A 23,918-nucleotide genomic window follows, 5' to 3' on the forward strand; every position below is an offset into this window, starting at 1 on the left:
TATATTTGCGTAGATATACGCTCACTCTATTTTCTCATTATTTTATAATGTACTTTACAAATCAGCAATAAACGTGTTTTTTTTTACATAATTTAGTAACGACAATTTAATTCTGACGAAACAAAATAAAGTCGTGCATTATGAAGTACCGCTTAACGTTAAAATGACCTTGCTCACGTTTCTCCATAAAAGAGCCTCGTTTTCATATTTTTCAAATTACTTATGATGCATTAGTTATTTTTCATTGTGAGTTCAAGAACGCAAAGCACTGACGATTATTATGAAAGTTGCACCAGATCTAATATGTTGCATGTCTTAGCCATTTAATTGTAATGGACATAGTTTAAAAGTGATAATTATTTTGCTGCGAGGCATTTCAAGTCGTTTATGCAACGGGATTTTCCGTGACATCTAAGTTTAAAGAGATCTTTGGACATTCCTCAGACAGTGGTCTAAAATCCTTATCGTCGTCAGCCACGAACGCGTCACCCGCAAGCCATGCGTCCTTCAGTGACGCGAAATATTCCAAAGTCGTACGGTTGTGATTAACATCAGGGATTGCAGGAAAGGTCACATGACTTCGGATATACAAAACTTTCTGTGGCAAACATAATATTGCAAACTGGCAATTTGTTTCGATTCTCCCCCGTCTCGCTCATTCATTTATATCTAACCGGTTTGTTTTTGGATCCTTTATTGAGAAGTTGAATATCATGTTTTGGGATGGTCAGCGACCATAAAATACCCTCACATGCTAGTGTCAGGGTCATGATAGATTCGGTGAGTCTACCCTGTTGGCATATGTGCCTTAATGTAATGACAACAGACAACAATGGAGGGGAGGAGCATGTACATGTACATATAATTTGGCAATTAACTTTAGTGCACAGTACTTGTAACATACCTTTCTAAGATATAGTACTGTCAGCAAACTCGGCATTCACATACATTTCTGAACAAATATACGTAATTTATGCCATATCTATTGAGATCCGAAATAAATTAGGCCAGCTATATTTATGCATCTCTGCTCAAAGACAGCTGGTAGGAGTAGTTCAATAATTATACACATGTAGGTGTCTTGATATATATACTAAGGCTTTTTACAAAAGAATGTTCTTCAATTTCAAAATATTTATAGTATGCACTTTGGAAATTTATCATCAACTTTGAAATTGTCTTGTATTTCAGAGTCCTGTGCTTAAGAGTTTCCTGGCCGGATCTTTCAGTGGAACATGCTCAGTGTTGTTGTTCCAACCTCTGGATTTAATCAAGACTCGGTTACAGTCTTCAGTAGTGAAAGGGCAAGTGATATTTGGAAAGCATATCTGCATAGGGGCATGAATATTTCCCCCCCCCCCCCTTTTTTTTTTTTTTGTTTAAGTGATATTAGTTTCACAAGATAGCATTAACATTATGTTAGTGTTACATTGTATTATGTTCCATGAGAAATGTAGGGCCAAAGGGTCTGCAATATGAGAGCCAATGAAATAATATTTATCTTTCAAATTTTTATAGACATTTAAGGATGATAATAGGATTAATTTCTCGTTTTTCTTTTTCAGACAGCACCCTGTGGCTATATGGACAATTGTTTCATCCGTCTTCCATCAAGACAATATCAGGGGTTTCTGGAGAGGGCTAACACCAGTATGGATACATCAATTAAATATGTTGATACTTTAATTTAATAATGTTTAAAATTTTTTGTAATTTTTTTCATATTATTTTATTCATATTTGATTAACTTACTTTTATATTATATTCTTTATATTATAACTATTATTTCTATAAATTATTATTTTAAGATATACACTTTAGAAGTGAAAACATAAATTAAAGTTAAATGTAACATTTGGTTGTTAGTTTGCCCTAAATGACAGGTGGCATGAAATTTTCTGTATGTTTGTATTTCATTTCCAACATTTTATCATTTTAGTCCATCCTACGCTGTGTACCAGGGGTTGGAGTTTATTTTTCCTCTCTTCATTGGCTTAGGACAAACTTTGGGTTTGTACACATTTTATATAATTATTTTATTTTATTTTATTGAAGTGCACATAATCAAAATGTTTCCCTTGCATTTATTTCTGCGCCTTAGAAGAACACAGTAGTATTTTATTAAACCCTAGATCTAAATGATAGGTTACTGTTTAAATAATGGATAAATGGAATATTTGACTGTCTTCCATTTGATAATTACAGTGGTTGAGTTTAGGACACTTTTAACAAATATTTTTTGTACCACCAAAAGTAGGTAAACTGGGCTCCATAACTCGAACGCAATGCAAATACGCGACCGAGCACAAGTGTCTCTATTCCATAACTCGGCATTTACTTGCCTCATGTAATAGCCTCAAAATGAAAGGTGATATTGCTTATGCAATTCTCGATGATTTTAAGTTACAGAGCCCTGGTGAACTACACTTCTGGGTCATGCATGAGATACTGTGTATTTCATAAGATACTTAACTCATCAACCCACTGATTTTGCTGATTACTTAGATACTAGTACTAGTAATTGATTGCAAATGTAGTTAATTGAAATAGGTCTTTACTTTCCTGAATGTAGCCGTTTTGCTTTTGGAAAGAGGTTTTGTAAAAGGAGACCAGTGAATGATATTGATAAATTTCACATACTTAAACTAAGTACTACAGCAGTTTATTCTACACACTTTCAGGAGCAGCAACCCTTCATCCATTGAACTCCTTTCATTTGGAGTTTTTGCCAGGTGTATTGCAGGTGTCACCTTGTCTCCTTTCACAGTTATAAAAACAAGATATGAGGTAATGCATAGTGAGGTAGTGCAGATGGTAAATTTGTCATTATTAAACGTGGTGGGATGATTTCTGAATGAAGAGCCTAATCTTCCCTCTCTGTGTTTCAGAATTTTTCTTAAATAAAACTACATTCCAGGTCGTAACCAACAGTGGTAATGACTGAATGTTTTTAATGGGCAAAGAATTTAAAATTTTCAGATGCATAATTTTAGAATCATAAAAATAGCATTTGTATAGCATTTGTTGTGCTTTTACTGCATAGAATAGAAATGTAAGGTTGCCTGCTTTTGAATTTCATTGCTACCTCTCAATAGGAATGTTCTTATTTTAAGAAACTATGACTTAAAAATACAGTATCTGTAAAGTTCAATTTTCCCCCACTGGAAAGATAGAGTTATTACTATATATACTACATATTTACAACATATACATATGTTATCTATTAACTGATGGCGTGTGAAAGTATTTGCTGGGTAGAGAAGAATCGCCATCTGTGCTCTGAAACTTCTGGTCACATGCTTGAGTTCAATCGCTCACATTGCGTATGGTTTAATCCCAAATAAGCACTGAATCAGATGTATTTTAGATCTTGTATCTTAAACTGGTGTGGTACTGTGCCTTCTTTGTAACAAATATATTTTGGAAATAAATTGATACTGCTCCCCCTTGTTTGCATCATATAAGCATCAATCCATAACAATAGCTACAGGTATGTAGAATTGTAATGAACAAAATGAATTTCTGTTGTAAGGATAGGGTATTTTATGCTTTCTGATGAAAAGAGGGATATTAAATTTTCAGCTTATTTCATTAGCCAGCAAATTTTTTTTTTTCCCTTAAAGGAATCTCTGCTGGTAAAATAATGGTGCATGTGTTCTTATACTATCATTTAATTACAGAGCGATGTATACAAGTATAACAGTATAACCTCTGCTGCACGTGCAATATATCAAGGTGAAGGGATAAGAGGTAGGGGAGAAATGGATATCAGTATTAAAGAAGAAAAGAGTAATGTTATTGTATTAGTTATTTAATCTTACAATATTGTTTATCTTAGTTCTTGATCTGCTATGTCCCACCCCTAATATCTAGTTCCTTGTTAAGAAATTGCATGTTATTTATTTATTACATCAAATTAAAAACTTGACTTTTTGGTATAGACAACAGTTTCCTGTCCAAATTTAGATGGCCGGTATTTGTTAAAAGGGATTTGAAAAAGTTGATTTGTCATTGTATTTAATGATTGTACTCCAAACAAGGCTGTTCCTAGAGCCATCCAGTCGGCATTTAGATGGCCATTAGTGTCAAAAGATGGCCTATATTTCCAAAGATGGCTGAACAGTTTACAAAATTTTGGGGTTGGGTTGTTTGGCTTGCTTGGATTGGACCCCCTGTAAATCAACAACCAAATTACAGATTCACATTTTTGACTCCCTGAACCCCAAATCTTCAGGGAAACCCCTGACTCCAAATATTTAACCACTGCCTAAAGAGCAAAATGAGACATATATTTATTTTCTTTTTTAAAAATACTTTTTCAGGTCTATACTGTGGCTTAAGTGCAACCTTACTCCGTGATGCTCCTTTCTCAGGACTTTACTTATGGTTTTATACCAGGATTAAGGCTCATGTGCCTGAAGGTAAAGCAAATATTTAAAATTGTTTTTGCTTGATATATATATGAACTTTATGGTTTATGATAACTTTACTTTTTAATGCAATTTATTTGCTTGGTGTCTGTGCATGCTTTGTTAACTGTTTAGTTTTACTTTACAAAAATATTCGTCATTTTGAAGAGAGTGTGATATTCACTGCCTGCGCTTTTTCAGAGAGAGAGAGATAATTGGTTTTCAAACATACACCAGGAATAGAAATAGCCTTTGATGTGTTTTGATAACCAGCATTTCCAACTCTTTGAAATTTAGATCATTATTTTTTTCTTTTTTGGACTGAGGGACATCTCTTTCAAAAGCTTATGCATAACATAACACTTACAGTAATCAAAAAAGAAAATATAGAAAGAGTATACCAAATTAATACTAATTTCCTATTATCTAGATGTCTCTCCACATCTGCCTTCCAACCTGTGTCTAAAAAGAAAGGTAATTGGTATTGAATGGGAGTCTTATGTTCTAGGCTCTGCATTATGACTCAGTTTTATCCATATATATATTTGAAAATCGTGACCAATTTTTCCCGAACACATATTTTTTTATGTATTCCTCTTGCTTTGGCTGTGAATTAACTATTGATGTTGATTATCCTTTTACAGGTAGTGTTGAGTAAGGTTCAATGTTAATTTAAGATTAATTGTATTGTCATTTTAACAAACATTTATACAAAAAGGAAATGAAAACTGAACATCTGCAATGGTTCAAGGTTTTGTCATTTTAAATGGTAATTTTTTAAAAGATATACATTTTTATCACTGTTAAAACAAACGGTTGTGTTAGCTATCACTCACTTTATTTTATTTCAACCAGATTTAACAATTTAACCAGAAGTGTGGATTTATTGTTTTCTTTTACCTTCAGGTGCTGTGCAAGAGAAGTATATGCCTCTGGTGTATTTTGGCAGCGGAATTGTAGCTGGAAGTATGGCTTCACTGGTGACTCAGCCTTTTGATGTTGTTAAAACACATCTGCAGTTGTATCCAGAAAAATTCAAAGGATACATTGTTATTATAAAGCACATATACCAGGTAACTACTAATTCTTATGGGTTCTTGTGTGCAAATTTTTCATGGATTTGAAAAACTGTCAGTCAACACAAAAGACTTACAAAAATTTGGAGTTTTCATGTGTATTAAACCTGGCTGTAATCAGTGTATCTAATCCTGGATTTACAATAGTCAAAAAAAAAAAAAAATTAACAACTTTTATTATTTCCCTTTTTCTCTTTTCTACTTCTCAGCACCATGGATTGGTTGGTTTTGTCAGAGGTATTGTCCCACGAACGCTAAGGAGAACTTTAATGGCAGCTATGGCTTGGACAGTATATGAGCAAGTGGGTGTATTTTGAGACTTATTTTCCCTCACATACCTAGGTCTAAGACATGGTAAAAGAACTTGTCGTGTAGGTTTTAATTTTTATTAGTCATTCAAAAAGGATGAAATTAAAGGTGGATTTACTAAATTAATATATTACAAATTCATGAAGTTTACTTTGATAAATTAATCTGTGGGGTATTTTGAAAAAGAAGTCTGTTGGTGATTGATTTTCATCTTTCCTTTTGTTTTTCAGGTAATGAAGAAAACTGGCTTGAAGGATTGACAAAATGTGCTCATTTGTAAAATGAAAACAAAGTTACAGTGCTTTTCTGATCATTTATCAAGAAAATATTTATTGCAATGAGACCTCCAACAAAAAAACGAAATATAAAATGAGCAAATGGGGTAAAGAGGAAATCGGTTCATTCAGGCTCATTTCCCGTGTCTCATATATCATACATTCAGTATAAAAACTACAAATTTAGTGAAGGTCAGTATTGAGAATCGTGCTAGTCCTCCTGAATTGATGTGAAGTTATAAAAATCCCAATTTCTTCGTTATACACCATGAAACTAATATGTTCAGATTTATGCAAACAGGTGTATCAAATCCATTTAAGGATATTTTTCTAATACTTATGAATACTAATAATTGATTAAAAAAGAAAGAAAAACAACTTACAAGGTTACACTTCTCATTGGATTGTGGATCTTTCATATTTGGTTTTACATGCACATGTCAATTCATACACTGAAGACTTATAACAAACATTTAAGATATAACCTGCTCAAAAAGTGAGTTTATAATTTTTACTTGACATTTCTTATAAATGTTAAACATTGCTCACGAAAAAGCAGAGAATTGTTGAGAATTAATTTCACATGCATTTAGTTCAAATGCAGTGTAACAGTTATCTTTTTGTTATACATTGCATGTTATTTCCACGTTGACAATTTATAAATAAATAAATAAATACCGTATTTTTTTCAATGTGCTGTTTCGTTTAATGTGGTAACTCCAGCATACAGGAAGTTTTGCAGTTTGTTTATATGGCAATAACCTCAGCCAAAAACTAGCCCAGCTCTGTTTAGTAACAGCTTTCTGGTCTATTCAGGTGCAACAGCCCCCTCATAGAAGTCTTTTTCATTTGTAGCCATTGGTAAGTGCTTTACATCATCCCGACTCTGTCACAGTGACTAAATTGCACGAACTGACAAAGATGTATCCATGGTGTGAACAGCTGTTGGACTTTAGTTAGTTAATTTATGCCATCACCAAATGCAGATGATTTTAAATCATACTGAACGTGATACTTTCTTTGGCTTCTCTTCAATTTACTTTCCATTACAGTTTAACACATTGTCTATGGGTATTTGATTTCTTTGTAGACTACACTTGAGTATTTCATCTGTATCCACCTCTCATTATAAGTGGGTCTTGCGCTAGTCCATCATGACTGTGACCAATACGATCTGAAAAAAAAATCACAACCATGTAGCCCAGAAATCTGGACATGATTTTAAAAGAGAATTTAAGGGGGGCATCTTACTGATAAAAGGTATTTTTCAGGTTATCAGAGAAACAGAACAGGACTCCTTCCATCAAGTTGACTGTGGGTTGATTTACTACCTAGTTAAAGGCCTTCAATTTCTTCTGCAGTGTGGAAAATTTGCTCAACCACACTGAAAGTATAATGCTGTGACAGGCATTACATGATGTAATTGGCTTCAAACCTCTCTGATAACAGGAACGAGATATTTTTGCTTTCAGCAGATTTCCAACTTTTTGGGTGTTGTTGGTGCTTACAACAGTTATGGGATTTGTTAGACTAGCAGTAGATTTCCGACTTTTTAGGAGCCAAAAAGTCTCATCCCTGTGATAAGTGCTGGAAAGGAGATGGGTATCATTTAAATTTTCTATGATGGCCATGGCTATAGCCCAGCTGGGGATCCAACAAAACCTCTGGCTCATGTCTGCTGTTGAGCTCTTGCACTAATCAAATGATTATGAAATATGCTCTACAAGCCTGTATCAAAATGTGCTTGAAGGACTGGGTTACTATGCCAACACTCCCAATCCTTTCTGGTGGACGGTACAGTAAATGCTACACAAATTTTAGCTTATGTATTATGTTTAGGCAAAAAAAGGTGAGCAATTTGATATATAATATTTCCTTTTATATAAACAATTACATATATAATTTATTAATTCATTCATTTGAAAATAGGCAGTTAAGATATTACCTCTGTCTAGCTGTTCCAGCAGTCCCATCCTTCCCCTACCATGTTGTTCTTGGTGTGCAGGTTTGTCTACTTGATGTCTACTTCCTGGGGTGAACTGAGCAATGATACTATATAGAAGAGGTCTGAAAAAAGTTAAAAATATGTTAGGAATGTCGATTTGTTATCTTCACTACTATATAGTTTTGTCCAAGATTTGCATCTTTGTGTACTGGTATGTTTGGTGCATGTTTGAAGTTATTATTATCATTGTGATTATTCATGATCACTTTCTCTCCACTGCTTATGAGATGTACAAACTGTTCTCACAATTTCAAAGAGGATGCTGTTTTATCTTCTACAACATTCAATTGCTCAGCTAGGAACTCTCTGTTCAAAGGTGTTTTTGGCTGCCCGGTTTCTATCAAATGGAAAAAAAATAAAGTCAAAAATGAGGTTGGCACAATTTGTTTTTATTTATTAACAGGGTAATACATAAAGCAAATGAACTAAACATTTAACAATCAAGCTTTTTCATAAATGTTTCCGTCTTAAAATATTGTTTTAAAACTATTGCATTTTTCATTATAACCTTTCATATTTGAACTGCATACAAAGTTACATCAAAATAAATCCAGGGGTTCAATTAAAAAATTGTTTTAAAATGCAATTTCTTTAATGTGCAAATTTAAGAAAAGCAAGGACAGACGATGGAAATATTTTAACATACATAAAGGCGAAAGAAACAAGTAGGGTCGCCCAGAATGTGGTATGTTATTGATTTAAAATGACAAATTCAAGGGGTGAGGAAGTATGGATGCTCACCTGCAAGCATCACTGATGCAGTGTACTTGTACTTATTATATTCAAGATATTCTCTTATTAACTCATTGATGATCATGTTTTCATTACTGAGAGGAGGTCTGGGATCTGCCTGGTCATCAAGTGCATTGAATACCTCTGCCCTGACCCTGGCCTTGATCTGACCAAGTACACCACGCTTTTCCAGTGTTTCCTTGACCACTACAAAAACAAAAAATAATGTATACTGATATGAGTGCTTACTGCCATCGTTTGTATTCATTAACATTATAATGATGATATGAAATAAAAACTGGATTTCTGAATGATAATGAAAGAAATGCCCATGAAATATGTCAATATATTATGGTTTTGCCCTGCCAGTCTGGAAGGTTTAGCTGTACAGACACATAGGCAGCTTGCAAAACTTCTTGGTATTTTAATACGGGTAACTGACATAGATCACTTTGCTTTATATAAAAAAGAGTGACAGGGCATTACAATATACATGTACAATATAACTTATTTCCCTTACATTTGGAGAGCTCGGACTGACATATTTCACTACATGGCCAATACCTAAAGAATCTATACTTTTTAGCCAAACCTACCATATCTTTAATATAAAATGACCCGACCCAACTCTACAAAATCGATTAATCGGTGTTAAATATATAAATAATCCATCATTTCCTACCCGTCTTCAACTCTTGCAAGTTCGCCATTTCGAAAAGTGCGCTGTGGATACGTCATGTTTACACAAGTTTCAGTGACGTAGAACGCAAAAGTTTGTTCAACATTGGAGTAAAGAAGAAAACGAAACTAATTCCACGATGGTCGTCATCAGCAGATACAATTAGCAACACAGCAAAAAAGTTCCCGTCACACTTCTATTGGGATTAGACAACCAACGATGTTACATTATAGGGGAAACTGGGGCTAGTTTGCTTGAAGTTAGACACTTTTGGCCTTATAAAGCCAACTGGGAATGAGTTTGAGAAACGATTTTATAACAAGCGCCAAGGCGTGGCTTTACATGTATACTGGTATGCAGCAACAGTCCAAAGATTCTTAAATCCTCACCGCTAGTCGCCCACTAAACCCAAGAGCAATATTAGTCGCTAAGTAAGCGTAATAGAAGCGTTGGGAAAACAGCTATTGCCGACCGCGACCGGCGGATCCAGGCCGGATTATTTGAGGGGGGGGGGGCGGTTTTTAAGAATGACAGGCCGCGGAAGCGGAGCCGACCCCCCCCCCCCCCCCCCCCCCCCCCTTAGCATGGGATTCGGTACCCCAAAAATTTTTGTCCCCCCCCCCCAAAAAAAAAAAAAAAATCTGCCACTGTTATTACGTTATGTTTACATTGTGGGAACGTTTTTAACACGTTAGATGTGATCATTAAAATTGTGCAAATTGTATACAGTGATGCAAAATATATGAAATCCTTCTTGCATTTTTTCTAAGATTAACAAAAATATGTATAGCTTGTAATTTATCAAAATTCATATATACGTTAGAATGTGCTGGCAACGTTTCATTAAGCAATGAAAATAAAAGTGGCAGTGTAGAACGTTGTAAAATAATGTGTTTGTGTGTGTGCGTGCGTGCGTGCATGTGTGTGTGTGTGTGTGTGAGAGAGAGAGAGAGAGAGTATCGTAGGTGACAGTGATTAAATATGCACAAGTTTGAGCGTATGTGAGGCATCACCTCCCCATTCGCCAACAGTTTCAGTAACAACCTCTCACCTAAAATGGGCTATACCTATTGTAATTTGCATTACAATAAATTGATCTTCGTAGTGCGAGCTGTCTTCACGGATGCTCATTTGGCAGTGTGGACAGAGTCGGGCGTAGACGTTACAGTATGTGTGGTGCAGACTCAAGGTCGAGCTCTTATAAGGCGTAGAAGCAAATTCATGATTGTGAGTATCACTATTTCTTCAATACCCACCGTCATAAAATGCTAAAGGTGCAGACGAATGAAAGAATATTTACGACAAATGGCATATGAGAAGAAGTCCTTGTTCTACTATTCCCATTTTCACTTGTGTCAGCCAGGATTGTAGAATTTATTGGTAACAATGCATTGGGACTCAAAATGTACTGGATGAACGGCGTTCTCGTCTGACTTTTGGTGAAAATCTAAGTTTGCTTGAAATCTTTTAGCTCTAGATGCACTTTTTAGCACTGTTGGAACATTCAAGCAACGCAAACGGCTCTTTTGACGACAAATGCCATAGTTTTAAAAGGAATTTAAAATATTTTTCATTTTATCTTGTTATCGATGTTTCTTTTTGAGCAAGATGACTCAAATAGTTATATCTTTCACTTCAGATCATAATTTTGACATAAGGCAACCTTGCTTTGCTTTTTTTTTCTGCGCAAGCCGAATCTGAACATCAGACAAATCAGTAAACACGCACACCTTTTCAATTATACGTTCCCTCTCCTCTGTGATATTGTATTATTCGTATATTAAAAGATTAGTACTGTAAGTTTAGTCTAAAGTTGTAAACATTATTTTTCTCCTTTCAGAAACCCACCGAGATTGTGCACAACATGTGGCCAGCGACTTAGCTATTGTGCCAAGACTTTGTTTCTCACACAAGAACCCCACGCTCATTCCTGGATCTATTACATATGATCACTAAATAAATTCTACTAAATTTGAAATTCAGCGTTTTTCTTTCACTCTGTTATAAAATTATGGTGATAGAGTAATGATAAGGGGGAATGAATAATTTTATTTCGTGTTTGACGATTTTCAAATTCAATCTGCCAAATCTGATCTTGAAAATGTCTTAATGTTTTTTTCTGTGAATGACAGTTTCTTATGGAACCTAAAATTGAAATACCCAGTATTTTGTAAATAATGAAATTGAGCATTAAGAATATTTTTTTCAATGACTTTTCAGCAACGCACATTTGTAAATCAAATTTGTTTAAGTTTTACAATCCTGCTTCTTAAAAATCCACATTTATTTTTTATTCTATATCAAAATGGAACTAATTCGTTTGACTTCCCAGATATATATTTCCTATATTTCTTTAAATTTGCAGAAATTTACAATCCTGCTTTTTTAAAAATCTACATTAATTTTCTGTTCTATATCAAAATGGAACTAATTCTTGTGTATATATTCGTGGATATATTTCCCTATATTTTTTTTAATAGGACGGGTCCCTTTTTGACAGGTTCTGGTTTTTCCTTCCATGAAATTGTTCTTCGAATGAATACTTCTATGTAAAATTTGAAAAAAAATGGAAGGTTTCCCTCCAACAGAATGAACTCGCCCCACCCAAAACACCTCTAATGGAATGCACTCACCCTACCAGTCACCCCTCTGGCGGAATGGACTCGCCCTACCTGACACCCCTAAGATGGAATGGACCCTCCCCACCTGACACCCCTTTCCAATGGATTGAGCTCGCCCTATCTGACACCCCTCTTGCAGAATCGACTCGCCCCACCTGACACCCCTCTAACAAAAAGGACTTGCCCCACCTGACATCCCTCAGACAAAATAGACTCGCCCCACCTGACATCCCTCCAAAGGAATGGGCTCGCCCTACCTAACACCCCTCTGGCAGAATCGACTCGCCTCACCTGACACCCCTCTGACAAAGTAGACTCGCCCCACCTAAAACCCCTCTGACAAAATAGACTCTCCCCACCTGACACCCCTTAGATGGAATGGACTTGCCCTACCTGACATCCCCTAGTTGGAATCTGATTGCCCCGCCTGACACCCTCCCAATGGAATGGACTCTACCTTGCCTATTTGGTTACAGACCCATACAAGATAGGGTTAAGATTGGCCATTCAATGAACTTCAATTGACCAATATTCGTGTTACTGCTGCTCTTATTCACTCCGATGTTAGCTAACCTTGCAAAAAAGATTTTTAGAATGTATTTCCTTAATTGGAGTTAAAACAATTCACTTGTTAATCTTAAACACCAAACAACTACCAATCTTATTTGAAAACATATTTTTAATCATTTTGATTAAGTTCATTACAGTATTGATGTCTGTTCAGTCCTTCTTGAAAATACTGAACACTAGAACATGGTTGTTTATTCAATTTAAAGTTCATTTAAGCTTTCCATCACATGTCGGTATTTTGGGGTACATACCAACAGTCCAAAGGTGCTTCAATCCGAACCGCTCTAGTGGCCAACTAACCCCGACCCCAATTTGTAATTATCCGCTTATCAAACAGCGTAAGACGCAGGCTTTCGGCCCAACGTTGGTACGACAGCGATTTAATTTAATTTTGGGAAATCCACTCTGCCCTTTCATTTTAGACCGAGGCTTTCGTACGGAGAATGGGTGGTCCTATGATGTGCATCAGGTGAGCATTTGAGTGAGAAGTGTTCAGATAGGTCCAAGGTCAGTCGCTGGCCAGTAGTAGAAGAAGAAGAAGAAAAAGGAAACGTCATGCAACATTGCTAAGATTTCCACGTGTAGGCCAAAAATTTGGCACTGTAAACGGCAGCAATCTTCTGTAAGTACCGTATATAGGTGAAGTAAGATATACTGTAATAACATATTTGCTTACTTTGCGTTGACAATATTTGCCCAAAATGGTACCTTTCGCATTTAACTTCCAAACCCAATATATATAGAGGTGCAATTCACATGCTCAAAGTATAAAAAATTGAATGAATTCGAAGTCGTATTAATTTTTTAAAAACATATATGTGTTTAGAACAAAAATCCACGGCTTTCTAAATTTTACCTCTACATCAAATTTTTACCATGTCTATACATTATGTAAGGAGCCTAAATTGTAACATATGTTCCAGTAACGTATTTTCCGGGGTATATAATTTCAACTTTTATATGGCTTTCCGATGAATTTTGTAGTGATTCAGTCATGGTTAATTATATATGACGTAAGGATGTTTGTATAAATCTTTAAACTGTAACTCAAGGGACTTTGCGTCATGGCTAATACCAACTAACGTATATTCCCCAGAAAAAAATTGTCAGAATGTTTCATCTTGCCCAAGTACTTGGTGCAATAGGAAATAGGGTTTTCTGTTGCTGACTGAAAAATATACTACGATTCCATGATAATTTTACATTTCTGCTATAATATTTGGACCACGAGTGGCAAATAGTTTATTTAATGCTTATTTTACTGGTCAGTAGGGTGTATTCCCCCCCCCCCCCCCCCCATTTTTAATATTCAGTGACAAGCAAACAAAAAATTAACCACAGAAGATTATCATAATTTTACAACGTTTTACTTGTAGGAGAACAAAACCAACAGCGATGGTTGAATTTTCAAATTGAGTAAAACGTTTCCACAGCTGGACGTTTTGTATTTGTGACAGTAACGCATGTTCCTTTTTGGGGTTAGACGATGAATTATTTTTCTTTATTCATGGTTCCAGGAGAATGAAACTTTGATACAAACTTCTTCATGTGGGACCCTAAAATTATCAAATATACTTTGTAATCTGTGCACTATATATTGTTAAGAGCATGTCTGTGCCCGCATTTGCACCACTATATTGGGTTTGCACTAAGTCATGAGGGCCTTCGGGGCCTCATTTTACTCAAGTAAACTACCCTTTTACCTTAAAATTTTAATTGGGTTTGAATAGTTCACTTTTCTGTTATTTATTTTCCAGGGGGAACGCATTTGTCAATTAAAGAAGCAAGGGCTAATTCTAAGGGATGGAACACCAATGTAAGAACCAAGGGCCAATTCCAATGGATTGAACGCATCTTCCGCCTTAAACAATATAGGAAAACTAGCCAGGTAACTACATTCGAATCTTCTTATTTACACCCTTTTCATAGCGCATCTATTAAAAGATGATGAATTGCTGTCCCACTACAATCTTGGAAACGAAGCGTTGTCGTGCACACAATACGCATATGGAGGATCCACCCAGCAAATACATAACATTATAATAACGTAACCATAACGTTTGTAGATCTAAAACAAAAATTTTATGGTTATGTTATGATAAAGTCATGTGTTTATTGGGCAGGACGTGCACAGCTCGCACCCCTCTGCCCTTCCCTCCGTGTCGGGGGGTGTGGGGGGGGGAAGGGGGGTCCTTTCTCCTTCCCCACAAAACGGCAGAACCAAGAAGTTATAACTTCTTGGTAGAACTAACGTTCAACGAGACTAAACCAACCGATTTTTTCTTCTCCTACATGTTCAGCAAAATTGTCCTCGTCTATTGTTTCATAATTTTCGAGCGAAAGTGACTTTTTTTCTTTCTCCTCCCCCGGCAAACTCCTAGATACACCAGTGAATTTTTATCATGGCTTTTTCGTTCTTTTCTACTGAGATCTCGTGGCGTATTGTATGCAAAACTAGACCTTTCAGTGAAATGCTCCTATTTATAAAATTTCACTTACTACAGGGCATAAAAAGATAGAAATGGCATAGTTGTATAGACCCTGATTACATGGAATATGCTCGTTCAGTTAATATATTTGCGCGCATCATTTAAAAGTTAGGTAGTTATTTCTTTAATATAATTGCACGTCGTGTACCGAATCGGGTTGCTAAAATGATTATATTTTGCTTTATCTAACCGTTGCCCATTGTTTGTGAAATGAATGTTTTTTGTTTTATTTCAGTAACTTGCCTACCGTTTGCGAAGAGATTGGATGGGTTCTTCATCAAAATCGGCAGCTTTTTGTTCCACAACGCCCGCCCCCTTTCATACCAAGCCAAGATGGTCTCGATTGTCGAAATTTATCGTGTAGTTGATATCAGGGAATTATGTCGGATATAATTTTCTGTTAATATGTAGGGTTGACAGTTTATATGGAATATAATTTTCGCTTAGGTTTGTAATAGTCTATATGCAAAGTTCCTTGTTGAAGCGATGCATGAAAAGATAATGATAAATTAAATGATATAAAATTATCACCAAATGATGTTAAGGTAGAGTAAAGTGCCAGTAGATTTTCAACTTGACAGTAAAAAGATGTGTGGGCAAATCTGCAATAAGACATGCACTTGAAGATAATATGTTCATTTTAAAATGAAGTCGGTTTTATTTTGATGGAGGTAACATTTTGGAAGAAAAAGCGTCGTCGTAACTCCATTATGTCAAATTGCATAAAGGGAACTTCTTTATAGATGATTATATTTTGTTTTCAGTTGAAGAAGAAAACGAGTGATGTCAATCAATAATAACTTGAAACATTCTCATCCGAGTTATATCGCAGAATGTGCGTTATTGCAGAATTGCCGTCACGTATTTGAAATAGTTGCTTTTAAAATCATCCAAATAGAGTTGTGAAGCATGCTGAGAAAAAACTTCGGTTTATGGTGTTTTTATACTGCGTATATATGATCAGTGTCGGAGACATTTTCTTAGTACTGAAAGGAGTTCAAAGTGTTTGTGTTTTAAGAAAATGAACGCAGAGATGGTTAAAGATACTTCCCAAAATAATTATATGCATTTTGTTAATGCTGAAGTAGGATGCATGTTGCGTACATAATTAACGTTCTCTTTTTGGGCTACCGAAATCCCCCAGCATAGAGCATGTTTGTGCGTTGTTCGACTTTTTACCAATGTTACACACACAAAAAAGAACGCCGATTTCTACAAATAGTGTTATTTCATCATCTCTGACCTTTTGCTTTGTAGATTAAAAAAAAGTTATCAGATTCAAATTAATCACCTCAGCTGTTGCCAAGCCCTTTTTGATGGGGGGGGGGGGGGGGTCCCAAATAATTAATGAATTTTTAGGACGTCAATTTTGGTTGCATTAAATGTGAAAAAATTAATAAGAAACTTACAAAAAAGTTCCAACATTACATTTACAGCTATATTTGGCATATTTTTGTTTAGCGTTTTTTAAAGTTTGGCGAATTTGCCATATTATCATCAGTGCATAAGATTCGATGGAATTTTGCTTCTCTTAATAGATGCGAAAAATCGATATTCTATCAAAATTACATGAATAATGACACTGGTTGGTTTGAAGTCAAAAGAAAAAAAAATGACAAAAACTTTGCAGGTAATCGTAAGCACTCTGTTGAAGGCTGCATTGTATTAAGTGTATTCTGTTTTTTGGTTGGGATCAAGTGTATTCTGTTTTTTGGTTGGGATCGTGGGTAATTTAGAAAAATGCTTGATTAGATGCACTTTCTGTTGGGTTAATTTGGCGGAGTCTCTCTCGATCACTGAACACCAGAAACAAGAATTGAGTTCATTGGCATTTACTGATTAAATGTGTTAGTTATTTCAACTAAACTGCGTAACCTTTTCAGTTTTGTTTACATGTTATTCTTATAAAAAGCTATGACTGAGATGAGCTTGTAAACTACCATCTCATTAATTCCGTGCGGTTTGAATTAGTTTTCACTGGAAATTGTGCGGTCAGGAATACTTTTTATGATTTAATGTGAAAAATGTATAGCATTAGTAACATTTATCGATGAGCAGAACACCCTTGAAACAGACTAGATGAAAAAAAGCGTACATATCTTCCCTGGAAATTTGAAAACTTGTTGTCTGTTTGTGTAAAAAGTGTCATTCTACGAACCATACTCGATCTTTTTTTGTTGTTGTTGTTGTACCAACAAAGTTTTCAGAGTTAACGATTGAAGTCTCCGTCTGTAAAGCTTTTCCCAAACTCGAATAGCTGATTTGCATTTTAAATACTGATTTGCTTTTTAAATACTTGAATGTATATATTTCTCAATTTTGGTAATCAGAATCTTAATTAAGAAAACATGTAATCAGTAAGATTCTTAACATCCATTTTCAGAATTTGGCCCTATAGATTCGTAGAATGTACTATATGACTTGTATATAGTTAAATTCAAACGTTTGTGACATTTCTTTGTTGAACATTTCTAAGTACCGTTTAAAGATGGAGGGATCAATCATGTGATTGGAATTTTTCCTATTTTCGAAATTCTACTGTTCTCGGCAATTGTCTCTTAATGGCAGTCACTTTCATACTATCGACCAGCAGAAATATTTTCTTGTATTTGAGAAGCATTCGCAATGAGAAAGGTGCATAGCATTGTTATAGGAATTTTGGAAATTGAAATTTTGGAATTGAAATGCCTAAAAGGAACACATAAGTAACATCACAGTCTGTCCCTCGATTTTTAACCAGATTTGATGATTGTACATGTTGTATGTGTTATCATATTTTATTATTCTAATTTATGTTCCAATGTCACGTTTATAATTTCTACAATTGCTTAGATTGCTGGCTAAGTGTTGAAAATTGTTTCACAAATATGTATAACAAAAATGTTTGGAAAGGTTTCTTCTTTTCCTCCCGAATGATGACTGTGGCATTCAATTATGAAAAGATAATTTACCGAGATTATTTTCATAATAGCATATGGTTATGGCAAAACAAGAAACAGTGGCGGAGTCGGGATATTTTAAAGGGGGTAGACTTTTGAAGTAGTGAGCAATTTAAATAATACCTTAGACTTGTTTGATCAAGTTAACATTGGGTTTTTCTTTTCTTCTTTTTTGTATGGGGGTGTGCTAAAACCGCCATTCTTTTTTGTAAAAGAATTAATTGTTCAACATGTACTTTGTTTAGTATTCATAAGATGCATAAGGCAAGTATTTTATCTTATAGTTTAGTTGTCAAATCGAATAAGAAAATAGTATGTATTTGTCGCAATTGTGAGTCCGGATGCAAATTTATAATTTATCTTACGCACCCGAACATTCAAAAGTAGTATTGATTATAAGGTTTCAAAAAGTAGTATTGATTATAAGGTTTCAAAAATGCTGTATTAAAAACACATGCTTCAAAAAGGAATGGATTCTTTAATGGAGATGTAGTTTCCTCTTAATAAATACTTTCCAAATATATGCAAGACGTGTTTGTATTCTCGTTGGTTCATTAGTAACCTGGGGGGCGAGTTTCGATTTTAAGGTTGGGTCTTGGAAATTACGAAGTTTCAGAATTTTCTTTTGGTTACTATAAGAGGAAACTTTATCCGGGGAGGGTGGGTGGGAACACTTAGAGGAGTAGGTAGCGCGCTTGACTCTGAGTCAGCAAGTCCCGGGTTCGATTCCTGGCGTTTCTAGGTCCCAGCAAATTACCTTTTACAAAAAAAATCCAAACCAGCAATTTAAACAACTACAAGAGGGACGTACGAACGTCCAAAGCCAAGCTGAGTATGTAGCTCAGTTGGTAAGACGAAAGAGTCTAATTCACATGACTTAAGGTTCGAGACGAGCTGGAAGAATGACAAATATTGCAACAAAAATATTTGTATTATTGTTTATTTTACCGTCCATTTTTTACAGCGAGTTTTCACAAAAATATTAAATGCGTACATTTACATTTTAATGGTACAATAGCAGCAAATCCCAAAACAATTTCGTAATACGAAAAATAAAGTTACCTTTAACAAAATACAACTATTATTTTACTGAAACGTGGTATTTTGAAAATGACAGTTCAGATGCCTAATTTTCTTAACTTACAGTACATTATGTCGACATAAATCTAAACCCTCCTTTACACTGGACGGGTCCTTTGTGGTATCGGTAAAACTGGCATCGCTGTGGTCGTAATAAGGAGGCACAAGTATCGCTTTGATTGCAGAATGAATGCTCAATGATCGATCAGTTGTCGGCATGTAAAGATTTTTTTACTCTCTACGGAATGCAGAAAGGACGCCGTCCAGCGTAAAGGGGGTTTAAGCAAAGTACAACATTTTGAGTTTTGAGCAAATTGGAAGACTAACATACTTTTTAACTTCTAACAACTGTACTCGAAGCTGATCACACCTAGTTACATGTTTAATGTAGTGCTAATGCAAAACTCCAAAAAGTGGGAAAATTACATCAATTTGTAACTGATTACAACGCAAGTACAACTGAGCTTCATTTCAAATATTCAATATCTTATTTGCAAAATACTTCAAAATTTATTATGTCATATTAATTATTCGGAAAATATCCTTTGATCGTTTCAACAATGGAAAAGTATTGAAAGAAGTATCAAATCCGTTTCATACATACTGTCAGCTGAACCCCAATGTTTTGAAGGGCTGATCTTATGTTCTGTTAGGCAAAAATCAATTAACTTTTTTTACAAAACTTTTCACTTATTTTAACGGGCTAAAATGTATATAGCGGAAATCGTGCCAAAATTTGAAATGAAAAAAACTATAACTATACTAAAATTGTTTTTTATTAGACTACCAACCGCTTCCTTAATCTACATGCCTCCCGCTAGAAATATGAGAGAATGGCTAAAACCAGTTTTTTAAACAGAGTTCCTAATACAAAAAAAAAAAAAAAAAACACAAAAAAACACAAAAAAACACCAAAAAAAAAAAAAAAACACAAATAAGTCATCATCAAATGCCTAATATTAGACTGCGATCAGATTCAAACATCATACCAGCTAGATTGATCCTATTCTGCTGGGGATTCTCACTAAGTTGCATTCGGCTTTATTGTCTGACACGACCTCTTGAGTAGTTACGGAGTAAATTAACATTCGTGTGCACTCGGCTTTATTACCCCCTAGCAGCTCCAGGAAACGTGTCGCACATTTAAGCCTGGTCCTGGGAGAATCTCCCGCAGAGTTGGTTCGATCCAGCTAGAACGATAGTTTTATCTGGACCTCCCTTAATACCTTAAAACGTTACATTGAAATAGAAGTATATCCGTATACTTAGTATCGAGACGGCCTTGCATCCACTCCCTGCTACGTATATCTCAGAACTGAATAAGTGATAAGTGAGAACTCTTTTCAGAGTAGGTCCAAGAGTAGATTAGAGTGGATTCATGGGGGAGGAGGCAGAATGAAGTGGGCGCCTTTTCTATTAAGCACTGACCATTGTCTCACAGGAGAAACATCATTTTACAAATAACTAAAATAAAAACACATAGGGCGCATTGGCGTTTAAACATACTTCTAAATAAACCAGAAGAAAATAAATCCTAGACCCTAACCCACCCCAGAATGAAACGGCATTATGTGGGTCACTGGCTATCCTGATATGGTCCACTACATGGATTTATCTGAGTAGTTTTCACCCAGTTTGACAAACCAGACTGTACCATACTGCCACCTGGAGGAAGAAAGACATATCATCTCGGCTGCAATCGGAAGCTTAGCAGATTGTGGTAGAGTAGAAATGTTGATGACACGATATGGGCAGAGAAATATATACAGTATGTTTTTAATTTGCATAATGAAAAATAAACTACTCGTCTCACGCACATGTATAGTTTTTCCTTGTGTTTGCGTTTTATTCTAAGCAAACGCATCCCAGAAATGGTGACTGAGATCATTCCGAACGGATTTCGCATAGATAAAGTAAAATGTAAATATCAGAATAACACTAGGCCTATAGGCTATCTACAAACGAAACGAGTATCATCTATTTCTCTGTCACCTTGAACGTTTAATGACTATAAAGCCAGCATAAAACCACTAACCTCACTAGTCTACCGATATGCAAAAAAAAAAAAAAAAAAAAAAGGAAAAAACCTGTAACTTTTCTCCTTGTAAAGCAAATCAGGCGAAGACCACATGTCAGACCATTGCACTTAACTGGTATTCTCTGACCACAGAGTGCGCTGGTAGTAGTCGTAGTCACTGAGCAGCCTGCTACTGTAATTTCATGTACTATCTTAGAAGCCCCTGATATCATTTTGTCGTTCTACACAGAAATCACCCGTCAGCTTCTTAGGTTTATGTTTGGGCCATGCTCATGGCCCTTGATCTAACGCAGTATCTATCCCCAATCGCATCGACCTCGGATCAACTACAGCATTCGTGCGCGCCATGTCGGCTTTCGTGAGGCAGTACTAAGTAAATAAAAAGTACCAATTGAAAAAACTATATTTAAAATATTTTGTGCAGTTTTTTTATATTTCATGTGTTTATTCATTTATCTTGCTATATTGACAGTTTTTTAAATTCGTGCAACATATTACCCGGAGTCCATATTGTTTGTTTATTATTTATTGTAATTGAAGAAAAAACATTTAAGATATATAAATATATATATATATTGATAAACACTTTCATGTGGTCGTCTTCCATAAACCAGATATAATTTTTAGGTGTTTTTTTTTTTAGGTATTACTGTCACTGTAACAAAGGGAGACAGTATATCTCCATTTTTAAACGATAGTTTTTATAAACTTTTCTCGCGAAATAGCTCAATTAGAAACCTGAGCTTCTCAGTGCTTCCGTACCAAGTTTCCACGCACCATTTTATTTGCGACATTCAATTTATGTAATTTGGAATTAAAAGCTACGCCATCCCATTAACGCAGCAATTATATATATATATTAAACTGATGAAGTTTCTTTAGGATGTTTTAACACCTTGAGCACCCAGACCACATATATATATATATATATATATATGTGATAATACTTGGTAGAAGAGGTAGAGGCATGCTGATAGAGATGAAGAGATGTGAGTTTCCCGTGTCCTCTGAAGCTTGGGGTGGAATGAGACACACGTTCGAAGTCATATCTCAGATCACCAGACTGCGCGAAGACACTGAACGTAAAATAATACCATTGCAGCTTCTTGTATGATATCGTTAGGTCATGATTTATCACAGGATTAATGATTTTGGGATATATACCACTGAGAATAACTGACAATAATTATAAATCACATTATGCTTAAATGACCTGCCAAGAGATATCAAGTTGTGTTCACACGTTATTTTGGAGAGATTTCGTTCCATGACATTCCCACTCTAAATACCAAATATGTGCTCACTATGGCTGCATTCAGAACGGCGGACTAACTAGTCCGAGGGCCAAATATGGCGACCGACTAAAAAGCTTGCCGTCTAATCCGCTAATAGACACTAAACAGATTCCCAGTGGGGAAGTATTCAAGTGGGTCGGCCATATTAGATCCGTGGACTAGTTAGGCCGCTGTTCTGGATACGGCCTATGATATTTAAGTAACTAAAGTGTAACCACCTCTCAAAATTATAATCTGCCATGACGTCCCTCTCAACCTCTAATTCCTCCTTTATTGTTTGAGATCATTTAGACCGCATTCAGATTGACACATCGTACTAGCTGGGTTGGTCCAACTTTTTGGGGGAATCTGGCTAAAGTGCAATAAGTGGAATCAGCTTAATTTTTTGACATGCCTCCTCGAGCAGTTAGGGGTAATTAATTATCGTGTGTTGATTAAGCTGATTCCACTGTTTGCACTTAAACAGCAAGATTCCCCCGCAGAATTGGGCCGACCCAGTTAGTACGACGTTTGAATCTGAAAGCACCCTTAGAGTGAGCCATTGATCTAGCTTTGGATCTAATCCTTTCCAAAGATCCAAATGTGAACGTAAGGCTACACATTCTGTCCATCACGTCTATCAATCACGAGATAGACTCATGCCAGAATATCAACACGTTGTAAATTAACGACAGGATGAGCCTACCCGGGGTTTCAGAGGGCGCTGGGAACACACCATTCTACTGTCAACGTGACTCTGCCGTTTCCAGACACTGCAGGCTCATGCCGGTGGTAGACAGGTAAGTTTACCAGTGCCCTCTGAAAGTCAGGGTGAGGTGATGGAACTAGAAATACAACATGATGGGCATACATGTACATGTAGCTTCCCGACAAAGCTATACATTACTCGGGACTACTGTAAGAACGGCACAAGCCATGTTTTATCTATTCTGTGGTATTGCAAATGCATGGGATTAGGAACAACAGTTGTTATCTACAGCGTGTAGTTTAATTCTATAGGCGGTTAATTTTTATATTGGCTCTCCCAACCTGGTAAAAAGAAATAAAACAAAGAAACAAAGGTTGAATTTATGACAGAATTTTGCGAGAGTTCGACATACATCTGTATATCAAGAAAGCCTGACATGAGAATAGAATGACGGGAAATTTGTACGTTTACCATGTTCATTTTATTATACCTGAGTATGTTACATGGTATGGAATTAAAGAATCGATACTCACAGGTGACATGGGGAACGTAAGTCCCAATAAATGATTTTGTCTCGCAAGCTGAATTATACGGTGTGTCAAAAAAGTTAATACGTCCAATGACTAATGATAAAAAACAACAGAATGTATTTTTGCTTAATGGCTTGGTTCACAACTGGGGGATGCGCCGTAGTAGTTGTGCAATATCATACA

General features: G+C 35.7%; 2 protein-coding genes and 2 long non-coding RNA genes across 5 annotated transcripts; 3 read left to right on the top strand and 1 right to left on the bottom strand.

The window, feature by feature from the left end:
• The first annotated feature begins 230 nt into the window (after positions 1–230).
• On the top strand, positions 231–6,761 carry LOC106160392 (mitochondrial glycine transporter B-like). Of its 2 annotated transcripts, none has more exons than XR_015332793.1 (10): positions 231–780; positions 1,192–1,308; positions 1,570–1,650; positions 1,940–2,010; positions 2,682–2,787; positions 3,681–3,750; positions 4,323–4,421; positions 4,840–4,883; positions 5,316–5,482; positions 5,695–5,787. XR_015332793.1 is itself a non-coding variant. In XM_087004108.1 (10 exons), exons 1-10 carry the CDS (start codon positions 724–726, stop codon positions 6,052–6,054), a joined length of 891 nt encoding a protein of 296 aa, XP_086860234.1. In that variant the 5' UTR covers positions 231–723; the 3' UTR covers positions 6,055–6,761. The 2 variants fall into 2 exon arrangements, 1 of the variants encoding a protein (XP_086860234.1); XM_087004108.1 differs by lacking the exon at positions 4,840–4,883 and adding an exon at positions 6,025–6,761.
• Positions 6,094–9,639, bottom strand: LOC106160393 (centrosomal protein 20). The gene is made up of 5 exons (XM_013536978.2): positions 9,489–9,639; positions 8,816–9,013; positions 8,321–8,411; positions 8,015–8,136; positions 6,094–7,243 (listed from the first exon to the last, which is right to left on the bottom strand). Exons 1-5 carry the CDS (start codon positions 9,514–9,516, stop codon positions 7,176–7,178), a joined length of 507 nt encoding a protein of 168 aa, XP_013392432.1. The 5' UTR covers positions 9,517–9,639; the 3' UTR covers positions 6,094–7,175.
• Positions 9,640–10,522: 883 nt separating this feature from the next.
• On the top strand, positions 10,523–11,463 carry LOC147763515 (uncharacterized). The gene is made up of 2 exons (XR_015333254.1): positions 10,523–10,712; positions 11,326–11,463. It is a non-coding gene; the product is annotated as an uncharacterized LOC147763515 (long non-coding RNA).
• Positions 11,464–13,112: 1,649 nt separating this feature from the next.
• Positions 13,113–18,627, top strand: LOC106181454 (uncharacterized). The gene is made up of 3 exons (XR_001240212.3): positions 13,113–13,298; positions 14,434–14,564; positions 15,401–18,627. It is a non-coding gene; the product is annotated as an uncharacterized LOC106181454 (long non-coding RNA).
• The last annotated feature ends 5,291 nt before the right edge of the window (positions 18,628–23,918 follow it).

The sequence above is a fragment of the Lingula anatina genome, chromosome 2 (assembly GCF_051362555.1).
Source record: "Lingula anatina isolate TDL-2025a chromosome 2, LinAna3.0, whole genome shotgun sequence".
In the NCBI taxonomy this organism is placed as follows: domain Eukaryota; kingdom Metazoa; phylum Brachiopoda; class Lingulata; order Lingulida; family Lingulidae; genus Lingula; species Lingula anatina.